The sequence below is a fragment of the Bubalus bubalis genome, chromosome 2, assembly GCF_019923935.1.
Source record: "Bubalus bubalis isolate 160015118507 breed Murrah chromosome 2, NDDB_SH_1, whole genome shotgun sequence".
Lineage (NCBI taxonomy): Eukaryota > Metazoa > Chordata > Mammalia > Artiodactyla > Bovidae > Bubalus > Bubalus bubalis.
Genome location: NC_059158.1, coordinates 41,666,432 through 41,686,702, shown reverse-complemented (window position 1 = coordinate 41,686,702; position 20,271 = coordinate 41,666,432). Strand labels below are relative to the sequence as shown.

The window sequence follows — 20,271 nt, the reverse complement described above, 5'->3', positions numbered from 1 at the left end:
AGGGTTGAAATGCCAGCCATGATTGAGTCACTTGTGCTTTTTTCTGTGAAACAAGAAAATAGGGATCTAGTTTTGGTGTTGTATCCTATCCCATTGAGCTCATCCTTCTCAGAGCTCATCCTCCTATAGTATAACATTAGTAATTTATAATATTAAAGTGAGACATTAAAATTCAGTGCCTTTTATGTAATAATATTTGGGCTCCCCAGATGGCCCAGTAGTAAAGAATCGGCCTGCCAATGCAGGAGGTGCAGGAAACTTCGGTTCCATCTCTGGGTAGAGAAGATCCTCTGCGGGAGGAAATGGCAACCCACTCCAGCATTCTTGCCTGGAGAAGAAGGCTCTCCTATGGAGCCTGGTGCATGGAGTCACAAAGAGTTGGATACAACTTAGGGGCTGAGCCTGCACATACAACAATATTTACTATATACCTGCTATTTATTGAGTACTTAGTGTGTGCTGCACTGAGTGCTTTCTGTACATTAACCCATTAAATCCTCATACTATCACATGGGGAACACAAGCCTCAGAGAGGTTAACTAACTTGCTCAGGGTAACAGAATGAATGAGTAGAAGAGTCAGATTCTGAACCCAGGTAGTCTGGCTCCAGAGTTTCTCTCACAGCCACTTGGTTGCAACTTCCTCTGTTGTATTTGGAGGTGTCTCCCCAGATCCATGATGTAAACTTGGAGAGGCTTTCCTAATAGAACTGCCATTTCTTACATTTTTATAGGGACTCAGATTCTCTAAGCCCAGTGACAGATTTTTGTAGGGTGCATGGGAACTGAATCCTGAATATGAACTGGGTGTTCTTTTGTTTTTTCCCCAACAGGTCCTGACCAGCAGGAAGAAAGCTCCCAACCTGCTAGTTAGTGAAGGATTATGATTGATTAGGTTCTGGTTGTGCTGGGTTTTCTGTGTAAGACCGTGATAAAGTCAGTTATGATTCAGTAAAACAAGAGCACTCTACTCTCCAACCAGTCTTAATCTCAACCTCTTCTTATCCTACTAGAGGTTTCTTAAGCAGTTCTGCTCTGCTACAGGTTGTTGGCCTGTCTTTTAAGCATTTTTGTTATTGGAATAATTATATAGCAGTAACCAGAGAAGGCAATGGCAACCCACTCCAGTGCTCTTGCCTGGAGAATCCCAGGGATGGCAGAGCCTGGTGGGCTGCCATCTATGGGGTCACACAGAGTCGGACACAACTGAAGCGACTTAGCAGCAGAAGCATATAGCAGTAATAGTTTTTAAAGTTTGATTGGAAAAAAATACCATAGCCACATCATTCTTGCCCAAAGGCTTCTAACTATGGTGTACATTAGAAATTGCATTGGAAGCAATTTAAAAATACTAGTGCCTATGTGGGTTCCCTCCAGTTATATCATTATTCTTGTATTACTAGTCTCATTTTTGCCTGTTACCATCTAGTCTTTATCTAATATATGATTTTTTTTCTCCTTGCAATAACCATATAAAAAAAAAAAAACCCGTCTGCTTGCTAGTTAAAAAAAATCCATCTCTGTCTAAGAAAAACTTCACACACATAAAGTAGAAGTGAGAAGTGGATTGTTTTTCCAATTTAAAAATGTCTTTCCTAATTAAAGAAGTAAGGCATGTCCATTATAGAAAATTTGGGAATGAGGCAGATTTTTGTACCTCAAAAAGAAATTGGTTTCTTAAACAAGCTATGTGAACCACAGAGTAAAGGATTCTGGGCGGATATGAGAACAGGCCCTCCTCATGGCCAGACTGCTTAGACTGTGGAAGGATTGACAAGTGCCTGAGGTGACCTACCCTCTGGGTGAAACCCAGTGTCCCTGGGCAGGGGAGCAGGCTTCGCTTTCCAAGTTCAGTCCTTCCACATGGGTGAAATGTTTCCTTAAGCCTCGTGGGAACATTTTGGTCAAGAAGTATGTCATGGGTTTGTGTGAATTTTTAGGGGAAGGTGAGAAACCATTCTCCTTGAAGAGTTGTTGCAACTCTGCCCCTAGCAGAGATGGGACAGCAGAAGTGGATGTGTTAGTCATTTAAATTGCTCATTTCACTTTCCTCTCCCTCCCTATATGCAGTGGTCGGACACCTCCCAAACGCAGCCGAGGGAAGCCAGCCCTGTCTCGAGTACCCTTCCTGGAAGGTGTGAATGGAGACTCCGACTACAACAGCTCAGGTAAGGAGTGCTGTGCAGGTGCATCTGGGGGAGCCAGGCCTTCCGAAGAGCCACAGCCAGACCTGAACTCCTCCAGACCCGGGGACACTGGGCAGGGAGATGTCCCCTTCCTCTTAAATAATTCATCTTATTTTGAATAAGTGACACATGCTTTGGTGAAAAAAGTCAGAACGAGCCAGTGTTTAGTGGTTTCTTTTGTGTCTTTCCAGGTGTAATCCACACGTACACAAGCCAAAAACTTGTGCATATATTCAAGAGTGAGCAGGGAAGCCTAACATGCACATTCCTCTGAACCATGCCTTTTTTCAGTTAATAATATATGTTGGAGATTCTTCTGTGCTTTTCATTGGCTGCCTAATGCCCCACTACATAGGAGTGCTGTTGCGTACTCAGCCGGCCTTCTGCAGATGGACGTTTAGATTGTTTTCATGTAGTTGTCGTAGTCAGTGTTGCAGTGAGCAACCAGGTACAAAGCTCATTTCATATCCCTGGGGAGTATATCTACAGATATACTCTTGCTGTGTTGAAGGAAGTATGCATTTGTATTCTTGACAGATATTTCCAGTCTGCTCCATGTTACTGAATTTCACACATAATCTTGTAATTTCATGTGATCCAGTGCTTCCACCCCTCTCCCCATGAGAGAGTCTATTCCAGCAGGTCCAAACAGTATAGTACTTGGATGTCATCTCCTGGGCCTGAGGGAATGAAGGGCAGGGCGGAGCCAAAGGAGAGGACTAGGTGGTGCTCAGGTGGGGCGGGTGCAGGCCAGCTGTCCTCTGAGCACAGCTGTGTCCAGCCATCCCGTGGAGGGCGTGCACTCTGGATGCCCTTTCTTTGAAGCTTCCGTCTAACATACAGGCTTCAGGGCTTCTCTTCCCCTATTTCCTATTCCTAACTGCTTTATTTTCCCTTAGCATCCATTTCTTTTTTCATATGTGTGTTGATGAATGCATGCCTGCATATTTCCTTGCTGTCTGACTGTCAGTGCCTAGAAGGCAGGGCTCATGTCTGGATTAACTTGTACAGCATCTAATGCATAACTGGGAATGGATTTGGCATGTACTTTGTGCTTCTGTGACATTTTATTCTTATTTTAAGAACCACGTAATTATTAAAATGATGCCAAAGGAGATTTAAAAAGGAAACCAACCTTTTGCTGTTCCATCACCTTAACACCATTGTCTTCATTTCTCTACGTTGCCTTCCATTTATTTCAGGCACATTTTTAACACAATGCTAAAGCAGAACTCATGCTCTTTCATATTTTTGTTTTTTCAATGTTAACTTTCCAGTCAATGCAGTATCATTTACTTACTTGTTATTGTTAGACATTTGGTTATTTCCAACTTTTAACACTATACATAATGCAGTGAACCCATATTTTTGTCCAAATGCCTCTCAGTCATTTTAAAAGTTATTTTTCTAAGAACAAATTCCCAGGGAAAGCATTTACTGGAACAGATGGTTCATACTTTTTTTTATGGCTCTTGAGACTTGCCACCAGATTATATTGTGAAAGGATTAGACTGGTCCCCAATTTCCTCAGCAGTATATGATTGCACCAGTGTCCCCGCAGCCTGACTCTTCAATCATGCTGGATTTTATCTTTCCGTGGTTATTGCTATTGATTCAGTAGGTAAAAAACAAGACCTCATTACCAGTGATACATTTTTTAAAAAATTATAAACATGGGAGGTACTGTTTCCTTAGGAACATAATTTCTACTCTGTGGAATTTGGGCATTTTTCCTTAGTCGAGTGTGGTCCCCTCACCATTGCTAGTTTATAGGCTGGGAAGGGGAAGGGAGGTTCCTCTTTGTGTTCAGAGATGTTTGTGAAGGACCCATCGTGTGCTAGTGCGTTAGGTGGAGAACAAAGAAACCTGAAGACATGTGCCTGCCCCAGGACCTGTGCAAGATTCTGACAAAACAGGCACAGAGAGAGCCTCTGCTGAGTGCTGTGCAGCAAGGTGACCTGTAGCCAGGTGTGGCCCTGTCAGAAAAGAACTCATTTAGCAGCTAGTTTTTCTGGGATGTTTGTCCTAGGGATCTTTTACCATGAAGCTGTCATCCGGAGGCCCACCAGTCAGGGAGGCCCAGAGAGCAGTCTGTGGCTTTGCCAAGCTGCCTTATAGTCTGTATTCCTGGTAATGAAGCAGTTATATTTTTTCAAGGAACATCAACCTAGGGTTCTAGTTTAGAGGTCAGCAAACTGTAACCTGTTGCCTGTTGGCCCACTTGGTAAAAATCTGCCTGCAATATGGGAGACCCAGGCTCCATCCCTGGGTCGGGAAGATTCCCTGGAGAAGGAAATGACAACCCACTCCAGTATTCTTGCCTGGAGAATTCTATGGACAGAGGAGCCTGGTGGGCTACAGTTCATGGAGTCACAAAGAGTTGGACGCGACTGAGTGACTAACGCTTTCACTTTCATGAGCTAAGAGTGGTTTTTACATTTTTTTTCAAATGATTGAAAATCAAAAGAAGAATGATATTAATATTTTGAAATACAAAAATTTATATAAAGTTCAAATTTCAGTGTCCAGAAATTGTTTTATGGGGACACAGCAATGCTCATTCATTTAGGAATTACCTGTGACCGCTTTCCTGATACAACAGCAGTTGAGTAGCTGCAGTGGAGACATGTAGCACATAAAACCTAAAATATGTACTATTTGACCTTTTAAAGACCAAGTTTGCTGACGCCTAATCTAGTCTTGGCTCAGACGGTAAAGCGTCTGTCTGCAACGCAGGAGACCCGGGTTCAGTCCCTGGGTTGGGAAGATCCCCTGGAGAAGGAAATGGCAGCCCACTCCAGTATTCTTGCCTGGAAAATCCCATGGATCGTGGAGCCTGGTAGGCTGCCGTCCATGGGGTCACAAAGAGTCGGACACAACTGAGCGACTTCACTTTCTTTCAGAATCTAGTCTTAAGAACTCAGGAGAGGGTAGGGAAGAGGAAGGGTGGAGGGGATGTTGTTGACTCATTCCTGGACTGCTCCAGTCAAATGGAGGCCCCAGGCAGACCTCCTGGGCACTCTTCCAAGCCCGCCTGTCTCCTCCCCTCCCCCACCCCAGGCAGAAGCCTCCTGATGCCCTTTGAAGACCGCGGAGACCTGGAGCCCCTGGAGCTGGTGTGGGCCAAGTGCCGAGGTTACCCCTCCTACCCTGCCTTGGTGAGTCTGCCCTTCCATTCTCCCTCCCCTGGGGGGTTCTGGCCCCTACCTTGCCTTGAGGGCTTATCTGATTGGATCAAGCCAGCAGTGTGTTTGGGAGTCAGGGTGCCTTTAGCTGCAGAAGGGAGGGAGGTTTTATCCCAGCCTGGGTGGGTCACACCAGCTAGGCTTAGGGTACTTAAAATAGGTTACAGTATGCACACAGAGGCTAGGGCTCTCAGGGTTTTAATAGAATATATTTATTTGCTAAATGGAAAAATTATTATTATGCATAAAAGTTATATGTGCTCGTAGAGAATTATAAAATCTGCTAATAATGCTTAGCTGTTTGGCTAAACGTCTGTCATGCTAAGTCCTTGAAATATGGAGAAAGGTATGATTATTCTCATTTTGTAGGGGAAAACACTGAAGATCTGTTACCCATGGTCATCTAGCTTTTAAGTGGCAGGGTTGGAATTTGACAATGGGTGATGTCAAAGCCTGTTTTTGAGCCACTGTTTGAGCCTGTGTTTTGAGCCACTGAGTTCAAAATCACCCACAGTCCCATCTGTTCAGAGATTACCTCTTGATGTATACCCTCAGCCCTGTTTTTTTGTTGTTGTTTAATGCATAAATATTAGACCATGTGCTGTTTAACCTCCCCTTCATTTAACAGCACACCATGAGCGCGCGTGTCTCATGCCATCAAACATTCTTTATCGGCATCACTGTCATGGCTGCGTCATCTTCAGTTGTATGCATGTACCTTATTTTAACCATTCTCTTGTCAGTCATTTAGATCATTTTGAATGTTTCACAATGACAAACAGCCAGCGGTAAGCATCATTGTAGTTTAACATTTGTGCACGTCTATGATTATTTCTTTACAGTGAAGAACTCTTAGGAATGTCTTCTTTGGGGCATATGCAAAATTCTGATGCAGATTGCCAAGTTGCCCCTTAGAAAGTTAGGGGCAACCCCAGTTTATATGGGGCTTCCCTGGTGGCTCGGCAGAGAATCTGCATGCAATGTAGGGGACCCAGGTTCCATACCCTGGAGAAGGGAATGGCTACCCAACTCCAGTATTCTTGCCTGGAGAATCTCATGAACAGAGCAGTCTGGTGGGCTGCCGTCTATGGGGTCTCACAAAGTTGGACACAACTAAAGCGCCTTAGCAGCAGCAGCAACAGCAGCAGAGCGACTGACACTTTCACTTTCCAGTTTATATGCCCACCAATAGTAGCTAAAAGTTCTATTTTTACCACCTTGATTGGGAAGGTCATGTCCATCTGGCCCTGATAAATACTGATTCTAACCTTTGAGACATAGCAGAATCATCTCGGGGAATTTTTTAAACAATGCAGATACTGAGGCCCCATCTCAGAAGTACCATATTAGACTCTGAAACCAGACCCAAGCATGAATTTTTTTTTTTAAAAAACGTCTCCAATGATCTGTAGTGGGAGCTGAGAACCACCCTGCCAGCCTGTGTGTGCACACAGAGCTCTGAGCCTTTCCTTGCTCATTTGTGTCTATGACTCTTTCTGGTCTCAGCAGCTTCTTCAGGTAAAGAGTGCAAGAACTCTGATCTTTTTTCTACTTGTGAGGAAACTGTAGCTCCCAGAGGTTATACCTCTTGCTGGAGTCATATCGGAACCCATGCTGCCAGCCTCCCCTCTCCTTAGCAGGGGCAGGAGGGAAATCCACACTGTGACCCAGCGCCAGGGAGGGTTGGGCTGGGGCTGCCCTCACAGGCTCCCCTCTGTGAGACCCCCAGGTTAGTTGTTGAAGAAGAGATTAAGGCTATGCAGGTTTGGTTTTATCTTTTTAAATCTCCCAAAACAAGTCAGTCTAAAACTAGTCTCTTTTTTTCCTTTTTAATTATCTTCTTAATTGTAATTTTATTTTGCAATTAAATTCAGCCACCACCTGAAAACCCCACCACCTGAATACAACCTCTGTTTTTATTTTGGTTTGTATTCTCCCAGTCATTTTCCTCTATGTACTTAAATATGTACTTGCACATATAGTGACTATGGTTTTTAATTTTCTGGGGTTCTTGTTCTTTAAAAAAAGTTTTTCTGTAAAAATTACATATTTACGTTATTTCCATGTTACTTTACATCTGCAAAACATTTGAGTGAGTGTGGCCCATTATTTATTATTTTGGAGTACATTTGCCTCTGTCTTCTTTAAAAAGAGAGGCAACCTCTCCTTAAGAGGGAGACTTGCCCATCTTGTTTCTGCCCTTGGAGGGGACATTTTTCACAGTCTGCCCCCAGTTTCCCAGCCAGGCACTAGCCCCACTGTTGGTGATTGAGGAAGCTCAGGAGAGCTTGTCTGGTGGTTCCCATCAGGACCTTTAGCATCAGTCCCAGGAGGGACAGACAGGCTGGGAGTTAAGAGTTTTTATCAAATCACACAGCTGGGGGCAGGGTAGGGTTGGTTCTTCCTTAGAGTAAACTCTTAACCAGGGAACCTGCTTTTAGCTGCTTATCTTGAGACGGATGTAAGGAAGCTGGCAGACACCCAGAAGTAAATAGAGCAATTTATTATTATGAGAAGAGGTCCCCTGGGACAGGGTATAGGAATTACGATTTTTCCATCTCTGGGGAAAGCTGCTTCCTTGGTAAGTTTCCAAGTCTCCCTGGCCTTGGTGCACAGAGACTATCAGCCATAGCAGGGGCTGTGCAAGAGGTGGTGGGCAGTCAAGCCCCAAGTCCAGGTGCCTGGTTTTTGTCCCAGCCAGCTGCATCCTTCTGTGCTTGGCATTTTCCTCTGTAGGCTAATACTTGTCAGCAGACTTCTCAGCATTAGCAAGAGAATGAAATAAGATGGTATGCAACTAACTAGGAGCTTCAGTAAGTGTCAGTACTCGTAGACTGGCGAGTTATTGTTGTGTTGATGCCACCAGGCCTTTTGTTGAGCCCCTGCCCCTATGGAGCATGCAGCATCAAGGACTGATTCTTCCGTTGGCCCGTGTTTCCAGCCATTCTCCCTTCTCCAGCAGCCGTCCAAGCTCAGTCTCTTGGCTTCTCTCTGATCTTACCATGGGATGTTAAAGTTGTATCTGGTCTACACACCAGAAGGATAATAGACAGGAAGGTGGTGGGTAACCAGAAAATATGTTTAGGTGAAACCGAGGGGGTGGACCCTCTAGCTGAGGCAAAACCTTTTTCACAGCCATGGTGTCTAGGAAGGCCCCTGAGAGTTTGAAATGAATTATACAGGTTCTAAAGGGAAATTGGCAGGAAAATAAATGACCTCGACGCCTCTCCCTTAAGGGACATTGGGAGGAACGCGTTTATCTATCTGACCTGGACGTCAGAGACAGCCCACTCACTTCTGATAATCCCCGACCCTGGCTTCCCAGACTTCTCTTTCAGCTTTGGGGCCTGAGAGTTGATGGCGCAAGCTTTCTTATTGGAAGGAGCTGAAGGATTAGAACGGTGTCTGGGGAAACGGAGTCGAGATTTACGTTTGGGGTACTGAGGGTCATTGGAAGAGGTCAGCCCCTCCCTCACCGAGTCAGGCAGGGCCAGTCTGCTGCATAGCTCTGGTGTAGGATGGCTCAGTGCTTAGTCCTGCAGCAGGCTGCACGGTTCACCCTGTCCGCCCCTTGCTGAATCCTCTCCCCTCTGCTTTCAGATCATCGACCCCAAGATGCCCCGGGAGGGCCTCCTGCACAATGGTGTCCCCATCCCTGTTCCCCCCCTGGATGTGCTGAAGCTGGGCGAGCAGAAACAGGCCGAGGCTGGAGAGAAGCTCTTCCTTGTCCTCTTCTTTGACAACAAACGCACCTGGTGAGTGTGTGCTGCCGCTGGGAGGGTGCGCCAGGACGCAGGCTGGGGAGCCTGACTGGGATGCTGTTTTAATGCTGATGTGCTGGGGGTACACAGGGCTGTGGACTCAGCCACTCTGCCTCTGTGCTCAGTTGAAAGCAAAAGGTTACCTGCCAGCAGCTAGTCTCTGCATTTGCCATGATAGTAGTAATTTAGTGTTAGGAATAACAGTGATGAATAGTGTTAATGGTAACTGAGGGGTTTGGTATATCAGTCTCTGAGAAGCACTCTGAGATGGAGATTTGTGTTAGGACGCTTCTTGGGAAGAGCTGTGGGCATGAAGGGTGAGGAGTGCAGCCAGAGGCCACAGCTGATCTGTTTGAGCTCATTAGAGATGTTAGAAATGGGGGCTGTGCCCCTGTACCCCAACATCAACCAGGCCTTGAATGCTGGCTGTCCCTGGTGGGGGTGATTCCTGGAGAGAGACTCACTTGAGAGCCTATAATCTGCCACTGCTCCCAGTGGCTGCGGGAATGCGTGTCTCAGTCCTGGGTGGGTGAGGAGTTGTGGGAAGTGCAGAACGTACTTCAAGGGGCTTGTCTGCTCTTGGTTTAAAAAGGCCAGCAGGAGGATTCCTTCACCCCTGCTTCTATAGAGTGGGGAGGCAGGACTAGCTAATAACTATCATCTGTCGAGCATTTACTCCATGTCCTTATGCAGATTGCTTTACATGAGTGATTTCATTTGATCCTCATTTAAATTTTCATTAATCCCCTCCCAATCCATTTTGCAGATGAGGAAGCTGAGGCTTAGAAAGCCAAGAATCTATAGCTAGAACTGGGATATAAACCAGGATCTGGCTCCAGAGGCTGGGCTCTCAGCCATATGTTCAACTCACCTAGGGATCTTTTAAAAACAACAGGTGTAGGCCCCACCAGAAATCATTTCATTGATTCCTGGCATCAGCTCCACTTCTTCGACATAGCTGCCTGACTCCCCAAGGCAGGGCGAGGCTCAGAGCCCTCCAGATGGCTTAGCTAGTCTCCCAAGGGGCACATGGGCTTCCCTCCAGCAACCTTCTAAGCCAAGTGTCCTGGGGCCCAAGTAAGGGCCTGGCTACAAAATAAGTCCCTTTGTGGCCGCCTGCCCACAGCGTCCCAGTCTGCCTCCCTCTCCCTGTCCCCTCCCCCTGGCTTTGCTGGTCATGGGCAAGTGGGTCCAGAGGAGCCTCCTGTGGGACCCACTACGGTCCAGGCCTCTTACTATGCTTATATTTTAGGCAGTGGCTTCCGAGGGACAAAGTCCTGCCCCTGGGTGTGGAAGACACTGTGGACAAGCTCAAGATGCTGGAAGGCCGCAAGACCAGCATCCGCAAGTCAGTTCAGGTGGCCTACGACCGCGCGATGATCCACTTGAGCCGAGTGCGGGGGCCCCACTCCTTCGTCACCTCCAGCTACCTGTAAGGGGGGCCCGCCCTGCCTCCGTCCTGCAGGGCACAGAGAAGCCTCTTCCGGCCCCAGCCGGGCATACGGCTGGCAGCTTCCCCCTCCCATGGCAGGCCAGGGACTGGGCTGTGTCCTCCCCACGGGCAAGGCCCCAGTTTTGACTAACTGCGTGTTTCCCCTGGTGGGCCTGCTGTGCCAAAAACTCCCACCCGAGCTCCCCCAGGGCTGGTCCACTGACGAACCAGTTAGAAGTAGAAACAGCTGTGTGGCTTGGGCCCAGCCACGGAGATAAACTGGCCCTGGAAAGCAACAGGTCTTGGGCTTGCTCAAGGGTGTGCCTGGTGCCCTCCAACCCACTCCCAGCTAACTACACCTCAGGGTGAGCGAGGCTCTAACGCTGACCCCAGAGGTGCTGTGGATACACTCGGGTCCTGCGGGAATCCCACGGAGCTCACCCTCTCTCCCTCCATCACCCTCCTCCTACCTCTTGCCTGAACCATCTTCTGCCCAGCCTCTGTTTCTCCTGTGTTCCTTTCCCAGCTTTCTCTTGTGCCAAACTGACAGAAACCATCACCAAACTGATTTTTTTTCTTTTTATGTCTCATTCCCTTTGAGGCCAGCTGCTAGCTACCACTTGGGTGACCCCTTCACCAGCACACCTCCCCTCCCCTTATATGTGCTACAGGCAAACAGCAGAGGCCAGACTGTGAGAGCTGCCCCCTGGGATTGAGGCGGGGCCTCGGGCCTCTGCCTTGCAGAGAGGTGGGCTCAGGCTGGGCGGGCTCCCATCAGCAGACCAGGCTTCCGGTGCCCGTGGCCATCTGTCCACGTGGATTCTGCAGGCTGTGAAGCTGTGCCCTTTGGCCGGGTCTGCTCTTTTCGTCCTCCTAGCCTCCTCATGGGTTTTCATTTTCTGTCCCTGCAGCCTCTAGGCTCTCATTACCACCAGGGATGGCGAGGGGCCTATAGTCCAGCATCTTCCTGTGCTGTGCTCTGCCCTGCCCAGCCTCTGCTGCTCCAAACTCCAGGGAACGCAGCACTTTTCTTTCAAACCCTCTGTCCCCTTCCCTCTTTTCCTTCAACCCCCTCGCCACCTTTACCTTCTCAAAAACAGAAGGGAAAACAAAAAACTGTGAAACGGGGGAATGCTGACTGACAAACCAACACAACTTTCAGAGGCTTCGATGTCTGTTCTCTGATGTTCTTTTCACCTCTTAAGCACCAAAGTTGCAGGGCCAGGTTGCCGGCCACTGATCGCCATGTTGATTTTTAACCTGACGTTCTTTTTAATTGTTTTAAATTTTTCATAGGGGAGTTTTGGACAAAATGAAGTCACTGGGGAGATCACTGCCATTTTTACGCACTTGACTTTTTAAAAATACAACCAACCAACCGCCACGACTTCTTATACATTTGGGACACGAGCCAGAGTTTAAAAGGGAACCAACAAAACTCTCTATAACATAAAAAAGGACGGGGTTTTGGATTTTGTACAATAATAAAACTACAATGCCTATGGCTAGGGAAGGACATAGTGTATATAATTGTAAAATACTGTTCTAAATTATTCAGGCCTGTAGTTTCCATTACAGGAGTCCTCCGTTGTGTGGCTGAGTATTTTAAATGCACACAGTGTGTTTTATTTAAAGGAGCCAACACGTCCCCCCTCCCCAGGTAGTCGGTCGGCTGTGGACTCTGTGACCTTTGTCTCAACCTGTGTTGTAAGATCTTGGGGCTTTCTCTTTCTGTGTGTCTCTTCCTCCCAACACTTTCTCTTTCTTAGTCTCTCTCTCCTTTTTTCTTTTTCTTAGTCTCTTTGAATCTTTCCGTCTCTGAGTCTCATTTTTAAAACTGCTCTTTTAGAACGGGAAACGGCTCAGATCCTGCTGTGGCATGGGGCCTATGTGTCTCAGTCGCGTCTGCTGTGAAGCACACGATGCTCTATTTATTGTAGAAAGTAACTTTATTTGCTTTCTAGAATTGTTTATAACAGATGGTATAAGAGAGGTAATAAACAGAGAAAAATCTATGCTTGTAAAGAATACAAAAGTTAATTTTACCTACTATAATATGACTGTCTTAAACTTATTTTCTCTCTGAGAAATAAATGTTCTAATGGGCAGCAGCCGCTGTGTCTGTTTATGGTTGTCAGTGGGGCCTGCCCTTCTCCTAATCTCTGCAGCCCTCTCCCTCCTCAGGAGGCCAGGGCCATCAATGGTTGCATTAAGAATGGGGTTGCCTAGCCATTGCAGACTCCCAGCTGGAGAGTACTCTGTCTGTCTGCTTGTCTGTCTGTCTCTCGGACCCCTGGAAGAGGTGCGAGGATGGCTTCTGATGTTTTCCTCCCTAGCAGTGCTGCCTTTTGGGAGTTGTGGAAGGTCCAGCCTGCCTCCCACACCTCAGCTGCCCTGTGGCCACATTCCTTCAGGAGCATGTGCTCCACATTCAGCAGGACAAACCAGGCACCTGTTCACCAGGCTTGCAGAATTAGAGACTCTAGGCTGTTCCCACCTCCTGTGTCATTGTTGCTGTCCCTCTTAATAGAGGGCGAGCCAGGACTCAGAGAGGCAGAACATGATTCTGGTAACTTTTACAACTAGAAGGGAACCTTGAGCTTACCCAGTCTTCATTTTGCAGACAAGGAAACAGACCAGCAAAATTAAAAGACTTATCCAAAATCAGCCAGCCAAGAAACGATGGCAGAATCCTGGGACAAGGATCTGGCTATGCTGGCCTATTCTGTACCTCCTTCCTCTCTCTGTGGCTCTGGCTCCACCATTTCTGGAAAGCAGTTTCTTGAGCAGAAGCAGGAGTATTCCCTGGGGCCAACTGCTCTGTTTTTGGGCCTAGGATAGTTTTTCCCTCTGGTTCTGCCTGGCTGCTCTGCTCAGCTGCGAGTTACGTGTCTCAGTGTGTGGCTGGAGGATACAGGAGTCACCTCCTCCACAGGACTTTAGAAATTCTTATCATTGAAGTCACTAAAGTATAAAGGTTCTCACTCTGGTATAACATTAACAAAATATCTATAATGTACTGATAGCTCCTGTATTACATGTTAGGGTGCAGGATGCTTAACAACCTGATTTATAAATGTTGCAGACAACTCTCAAAATGGTTCCAGAAGAATGAAACAATTAATTCAAGCCTTGAAAATTGGGGTTAAAAATACCTATACATAAATTTTTATTTTGAATTATAAAAGCAATTTAGAGAGAGATTACAAGCTCACCCTATAAAACATATGCAAATAAAAATGACCAGATGAGTAGAATCTAAACATGGGGGATAAAAAGGAAGTCACTGTAAACAGATGAAGCAATTTAAACAAATGGTGGCCTCTGGGAGGTTTGGTGTGTATTCCAGCTCCAATAACTGCCATCCCCTTAGGGAGTGAGGCCTTGTGTTGGGATTAACAGCCTTGTCACTGACTTGCTGTGTGATCTCATGCATGGTGCTAGACCTCTCTGAGACTGATGTAATAGAGGACCCTGAAGCCCGGGTGAGGCAGTAGTACATGGTAGGTGGCAGCAGCCATTGAAAGATTTGAATAGGGAGGAAACTTGATTAAAACTTGGTGACTAATTAGACTGATAATCAGAGTCAAAAAGGAGTGTTATGCAGGGTCATTGTGTGGCTGGAGTGACCAGCAGTGGGTTTGCGGGTGAGGAGGAAGGAAGAGTAGGTTTTGATGAGTTTATGTTGCCTGTGGGACATCTGAGAAAAACCCCCAGCAAACAAGTGGAACTGGACTTGGAGTTCCCTAGGAACATAGGAGCAGGTGACAGAAATGTGTGGTCACTGAAGCCCATCAGGGTAGTTAGGAGAATGGTCAAGGAGAGGGTGGGGAGGACAGAGTGCAGAAAAGCCCCTTGTATCTAGAGACTGGGGCTGGGGGACAGGTTGGAGACAGTGCCTTCAGAGGGATCCAGTCCCCAAAGAGGGAGGGCCTCACGCAGACAGTGTTGAGCCCTAAGAGGCATCTAGCCACACACCCCACACCCCCCAACAACTCATTTCACGGAGAGAGGCAGGTCAGCTGTGCTCAGCATCACAGAGCAGGAAAAGGCCGCGCTGGACCAGAACCCAGCACTTTGCTCTCTCCATGCACACATTTTCAGAGCCCTTGAGGTGAGTAGAAGTTGCCTTGATTTATTTTTATCAATGCTATGATTAAAATTCATAGCCTCAAATCTGAAATACAATACTGGAGCTTGTGAGGGCACTCTGACTAGGTAGAGAAAGTCTCTTCTTTCCTAACAAGTTAAAAAATATTAAAGGCATTTGCCAAGACCCTGGTCAGCTTGGTCGCTTTCGTTAATGCCACGGTTGCCATTAACACTTGAGTGTGAATTTGCCTGTCTGGCTCTCCTGACCTGGCCAGGCTGTGAGCTTTGACTTTGAGAGAAGAGGGGGTAGGCTGTAGGACTACTGGGTTCTGGGACAGGAATGTAGGGGCCCTTGTCTGCCCCTGGCCGCGCAGGCTATCCATGGTGTCTGTAGGGCAAGGAGTGTGAACATCTGGCCCTGCCAACTGCAGCCAGTCTGGCCTTTACCAGGAACAAGGGGAGCAGGTCTTTGGAGGAGGAAAATGATTTCTCCAAAAGATGAGGAAGAAGTTTCCGCCTTACTGTATGGTGGGGAAGAGGGGCCAAAGAGATACGTGTTTGGGCCACAGCTGGAGGGGGGCTCTGACTTGACCTTGGCACTGGGGGTTTCCTTCTGTTCTTTCCCTTAAAGAGTGAAGAATATATATATATATATTATATATATAATTATATATTATATTATATATTATTATTATTATATATATATAACATGCTATACTATATATATTTTAGTATTGTCTACAATTTTAATATTCTTAAGAGGGCCAGGACTCACAGGCTACATGACATAGAAAAAGGCAGATGTCCCCAAAATTTCAGAAAGGTTATTGTTAACATTTCAAAGAACACGGTACATCCTTTGCTTGGCGCCTATAAGGCTGGTTGGAAGTGGTTTCAGTCTAACCCCCCTCACTTCTGAAGCAATGGCTGAGTCCCTTCCTCTTGCCTTCTTTATATTGGCCCCGTTGAGGGGACATAGAGACAGTTTGGGGGTGTAACACTGATGGCTCCTGGTGGGTGAGAGCGGCGGTTAAATGGGGGCCCTGAGGAGAGTCTCCCCACCCACCCCAGCTTCACAGTCCAGAGGACCCATGAAGGATTTTATCTGAGCTGGTCACAAAAGAATATAAGATTGTTCATTGCTATATAATTTGGGGAAAATTTTTTTTCTAAGTACAAAGGAGAAAGTAATACTATTTTAACCACCAGAAATAACCATTTCCACCATTTTAATGTAATTTCCTTGTAGTCTCATTTTTTTCCCCCTAGATCATGTATTTTAGTTTCTTGGATAGCTGGGAAGGCAGCTGGTAGCTTTCTGCAGTCACTGCAGAAGTGCTCAGCATGACGGGAACACAAGGCCCAACAACTTTTCTGCCCAAATTTAACTTACCCTCTCTTGCTGAGTATCATGAGCTGGCTTATGCCAACCATTGCCCATTGATGTTTGCTTGTTCCCTTTATTTTGCTAAGATGTCTGTGCTGCTGCTGCTGCTAAGTCGCTTCAGTCGTGTCCGACTCTGTGCGACCCCATAGACTGCAGCCCACCAGGCTCCCCCGTCCCTGGGGTTCTCCAGGCAAGAACCCTAGAGTGGGTTGCCATTTCCTTCTCCAATGCATGAAAGTGAAAAGTGAGAGTGAAGTTGCTTAGTCGTGTCCGACTCTTCGCAACCCCATGGACTGCAGCCTACCAGACTCCTCCGTCCGTGGGATTTGCCAGGCAAGAGTACTGGAGTGTCTGTAGACTCTAACAGTTGAAATCGAATGGGAGCTATAGTTCTCCATCCCAAGAACTTTCTTACTGGGGTACATTTCTATGGAAACCAGTCCTAGACCAAATTCCACCCCATGTTCAAACACCTGTGAGCGAGGTGGCCCCCAGATGGCCATATGCTTTCTTCTGCAGTGAGAAGCTCCCTCTGTCTTCACTCTGGGGTGGCGTCAGCACAGGACATGAATGGCCATTCCAAGGTGGGCGCACCCTGCCGCCGAGCAGGCAGGCCAGGGGCCAGAGCAATGGGGCTGCAGACCAAGAATATGTATGTTGTTTTCTATATAACTTTACATATGGTAATTAAGATACACAAGCTTTAATCTCTGAGTTTTTATATTTGTTTCCATCCATGAAGCCACAGATTTAACCAGATTAAAATACAGAACATGTCCTCATGTTCCTTGGCACCTATAAGGCTGGTTGGAGGTGGGTTCAGTCTAACTCTCCTCACTTCTGAAGCAATGGCTGAGTTCCTTCCTCTTCCTTCTTTATATTGGCCCATTTGAGGGGGCATAGAGGTAGTTTGGGAATGTAACATTGATGGCGAGTGTGTGGGTTAAATAGGGGCCCTGAGGGGAGTCTCCCCACCCATCCAAGCTTCACAATCCAAAGGACCCAAGTACAGAACATTTCCTCCCAGAAAGTTCCTCGTGTTCCATCCCAGTCAATATCTCCACAGCGGAGATCAGTGTTGCCTGTTGAAGAACTTCGTAAAATGGGATCACGCAATGTGTGCCTTGTGTCCGGCTCCTCTCGTCCAGCAGCGTGTCTCTGGGCTCCGTCCGTGTCGTGCACGTAGCTGTGCTTGTTTAGGGTAGTATTCTATTGCACAAAAGCAGCACGCTGTGTTTATCCGTTCTCCCGCTGGTGGACGTGGGGTTGTTCCCACGTTGAACTGTCACGGTAACACTGCTGTGAACGTTCTCATATAGGTCTTTGGTAGACACAGTGCTCATTTCTCTTCAGAAAATCCCCAGGAGTACAATTGCTAGCTTCAGAAGGTTCTACCAGTTTTCCGTTGGTTGGATGGTTGCTCTCCCATAGCCATGCAGGCAAACCTAGGTGCTCCACATCATCACCAACTCTCGTGTTGTCAGCCCATGACATTGGCGCTAGCCCTGCTCACTGAACAGCTTCCACCGAGTGCTACCATACAGCCTGGCTTCTTTCTTCCTTTGTGATACCACCTTGCTTCCAAGGCAGAGGTATGAACAGCTGAGGTGTTTGCAACCGCAGAACCCCTCACTGAGGGGATGCGTAAGGTGGGAGAGCTAATCCTGCCCTGTGTGGCACAGCCTGCTCTTAGCACCCACCTCTACTACGGAGCCACGCAGATCCCTGCACTGGCTCTTTGGGGAATAAGGATCTTCTTGGTTCAGAGTCACACAATCCTCCCTGGCCCCCTCGTCCTCATCCCTGGCCACTGGGCTCTGGGGGACTGAGCCTCTCTCATACAGACCCGCATCACCAGTATTTCACCCCTGAGGCATCCTGTATACAAGCAGGGCAGAAGGCACCCCGGGCACACTGCATCCAAATCCTTCCTCCCCGCCAATGGCTGATGCTTGAAGTTCCGTTAGCACTTCATGCCTTTACCTCTCAAGGCCGTGATCCTTGGGGACACCTGTGACCCTGGTTTCCTCTGAGTTATTGGTATTCAGCATGATAAAGAATTGCGAGCAGGTCTCGATGAGGCAGTAGGCAAAGGACACTGAGTCCTTGAGAAGGGGATGAAAGAGGGGATGAAAAGGGCCCATTTGCTTTTGGCTGACCTTGGTGGCACAGATGCACACTTCAGAGCCAACCAGGATGAAGGCTCAGGGAAGCGGCTTCAGAGGAATTGCTCAGATCACACGTCACCGAAGGTCTGAGATAAGACCGCAGGGTCAGGGGAAGAGACTCGGGGAGGGAGTCTTGTTTGGAAACAGCTCTGGAAACAAAAGATTGCAGAGCCGAATTGATGTGGGCATTCATGGAGGCCAGCCCTGTTTTTAGGTGCAAGAGCATATTGGGGTGTAGGCCAAGCTGGGGGATGAGGACTCAGGCCTCCCGGGGCTGTTCTGCAGGGCTTCTGGCTCCACTTGAGATTTGGGCACACCCACAAGGTTTCATTAGGTTCTGGCTGCTGGAGCCCTGCCATTCATTCCTCCTCCTGCCCCTGTCCCTCCTCCCTTTCCTTCCTCCCTCCCCTTTCTCCCTCCCCTCTCTGTCTCCTCTCTTTCTTCACATTTTATTATTATTTTTAACTCCAATCGACATATGTGATTCAAAATTTTAAATCCTCTGGAAAGTCTCCCTTCTTGTCCCCAGGCTCCTAGTTCCCCTCCCAGAAGCAACTGATTTTACTGATCATAGGTGTAACCTTCCAGAGGTAGTTTAATATTGGTGTATGTGCACATGTGTGTGTGTATGTCTCCTCTTTTATACAAATGGTAGCTCACCGTTCACAGTGATCTAGGCCTCGTTATTTAAAGCTTTGTTATCTTTTTAAAAAAATTATTTATTTACTTACGCTGCTCTGGGTCTTCACTGCTGTGCACAGGCTTTCTCTAGTTGTGGTGAGCAGGGGCTACTGTTCATTGCGCTATGCACAGCACACGCGGACTTCAGTAGCTGCGGCACAAGGACTCAGTTGCTGTGCAACGTTAGAGCTTCCCAGACCAGGAATCAAACCTGTGCCCCCTGCATTGGCAGGCAGATTCTTAACCACTTGGGACCACCAGGGAAGTCCCAAGTCTCATGCTTTAGAATTGTTTTTATTAAATGTTGATTAGATATAAAATAGTAGTTATACAATATATATATGTGTGCTCAGTCGTGTCCCACTCTGTGTGACCCCATGGACTGTAGCCTACCAGGCTCCTCTGTCCATGGGATTCTCAGGCAAGAATACTGGAGTGGGTTGTCATGTCCTTCTCCAGGATACAATATATAGAAATAATTTTTCAAAACCCATGATACAATAAACCACCTGGTACCTACCTACCTCTCCTAGACAAGGAAGGAGGCTCTTTAAAATCCTCTTTGTGGCCCTTCTCACCTTCACCTTTTCTTCTCCTAAATACTATCCTGAATTTTAGGCTTATCATGCCTTTTTTTCCTTTCTAGTCCTGCCAAATATTTATGTCACCATGCAAAAAGTATTGTGTAGTGTCTTACCATTTGGGATTTTTAAAAGAGGGAAGGGTATTGCTTGCAATCTTCTACAGCTTGCTTGTATCCCAGCCATGATTAGATTAAGGTTCCTGAGGTTCAGACATGTGATATCAGTCATTTTCACTCTGGTATGGAATTCCATCATATGAAAATACCACAATTAATTTTTCATTGCACTTATTTAGGGACCTTTGGGGTTTCTTCCAATTTTTTGCTACTAGAATCAGCACTGGTATGAATGTTCTTAATTGTTTCTTCTAGTGTATGTGTATGTTTAGGGGGGTGGTTGGAGTAAGGATTTCTGTGGGGCATGTGTAGGGGCCTAGGGACTCCTTGGAAGAAAAGTTATGACCAACCTAGATAGCATATTGAAAAGCAGAGACATTACTTTGCCAACTAATGGTCCGTCTAGTCAAGGCTATGGTTTTTCCAGTAGTCATGTATGGATGTGAGAGTTGGACTGTGAAGAAGGCTGAGCGCCGAAGAATTGATGCTTTTGAACTGTGGTGTTGGAGAAGACTCCTGAGAGTCCCTTGGACTGCAAGGAGATCCAACCAGTCCATTGTGAAGGAGATCAGCCCTGGGATTTCTTTGGAAGGAATGATGCTAAAGCTGAAACTCCAGTACTTTGGCCACCTCATGCGAAGAGTTGACTCATTGGAAAAGACTCTGATGCTGGGAGGGAT

The 20,271-nt window shown here is 47.0% G+C and overlaps 1 protein-coding gene across 2 annotated transcripts in view; it reads left to right on the top strand.

The window, feature by feature from the left end:
• Positions 1-12,674, top strand: part of BRPF3 (bromodomain and PHD finger containing 3) — a 34,609-nt gene extending 21,935 nt beyond the window's left edge. For both annotated transcript variants that reach the window (XM_006050393.4, XM_006050394.4), the window contains exons 10-13: positions 2,070-2,167; positions 5,246-5,343; positions 8,971-9,125; positions 10,384-12,674. In XM_006050393.4, coding sequence (XP_006050455.3) covers positions 2,070-2,167; positions 5,246-5,343; positions 8,971-9,125; positions 10,384-10,567 — 535 coding nt within the window. In that variant the 3' untranslated portion in view covers positions 10,568-12,674. The remainder of the gene's footprint in view (positions 1-2,069; positions 2,168-5,245; positions 5,344-8,970; positions 9,126-10,383) is intronic.
• The last annotated feature ends 7,597 nt before the right edge of the window (positions 12,675-20,271 follow it).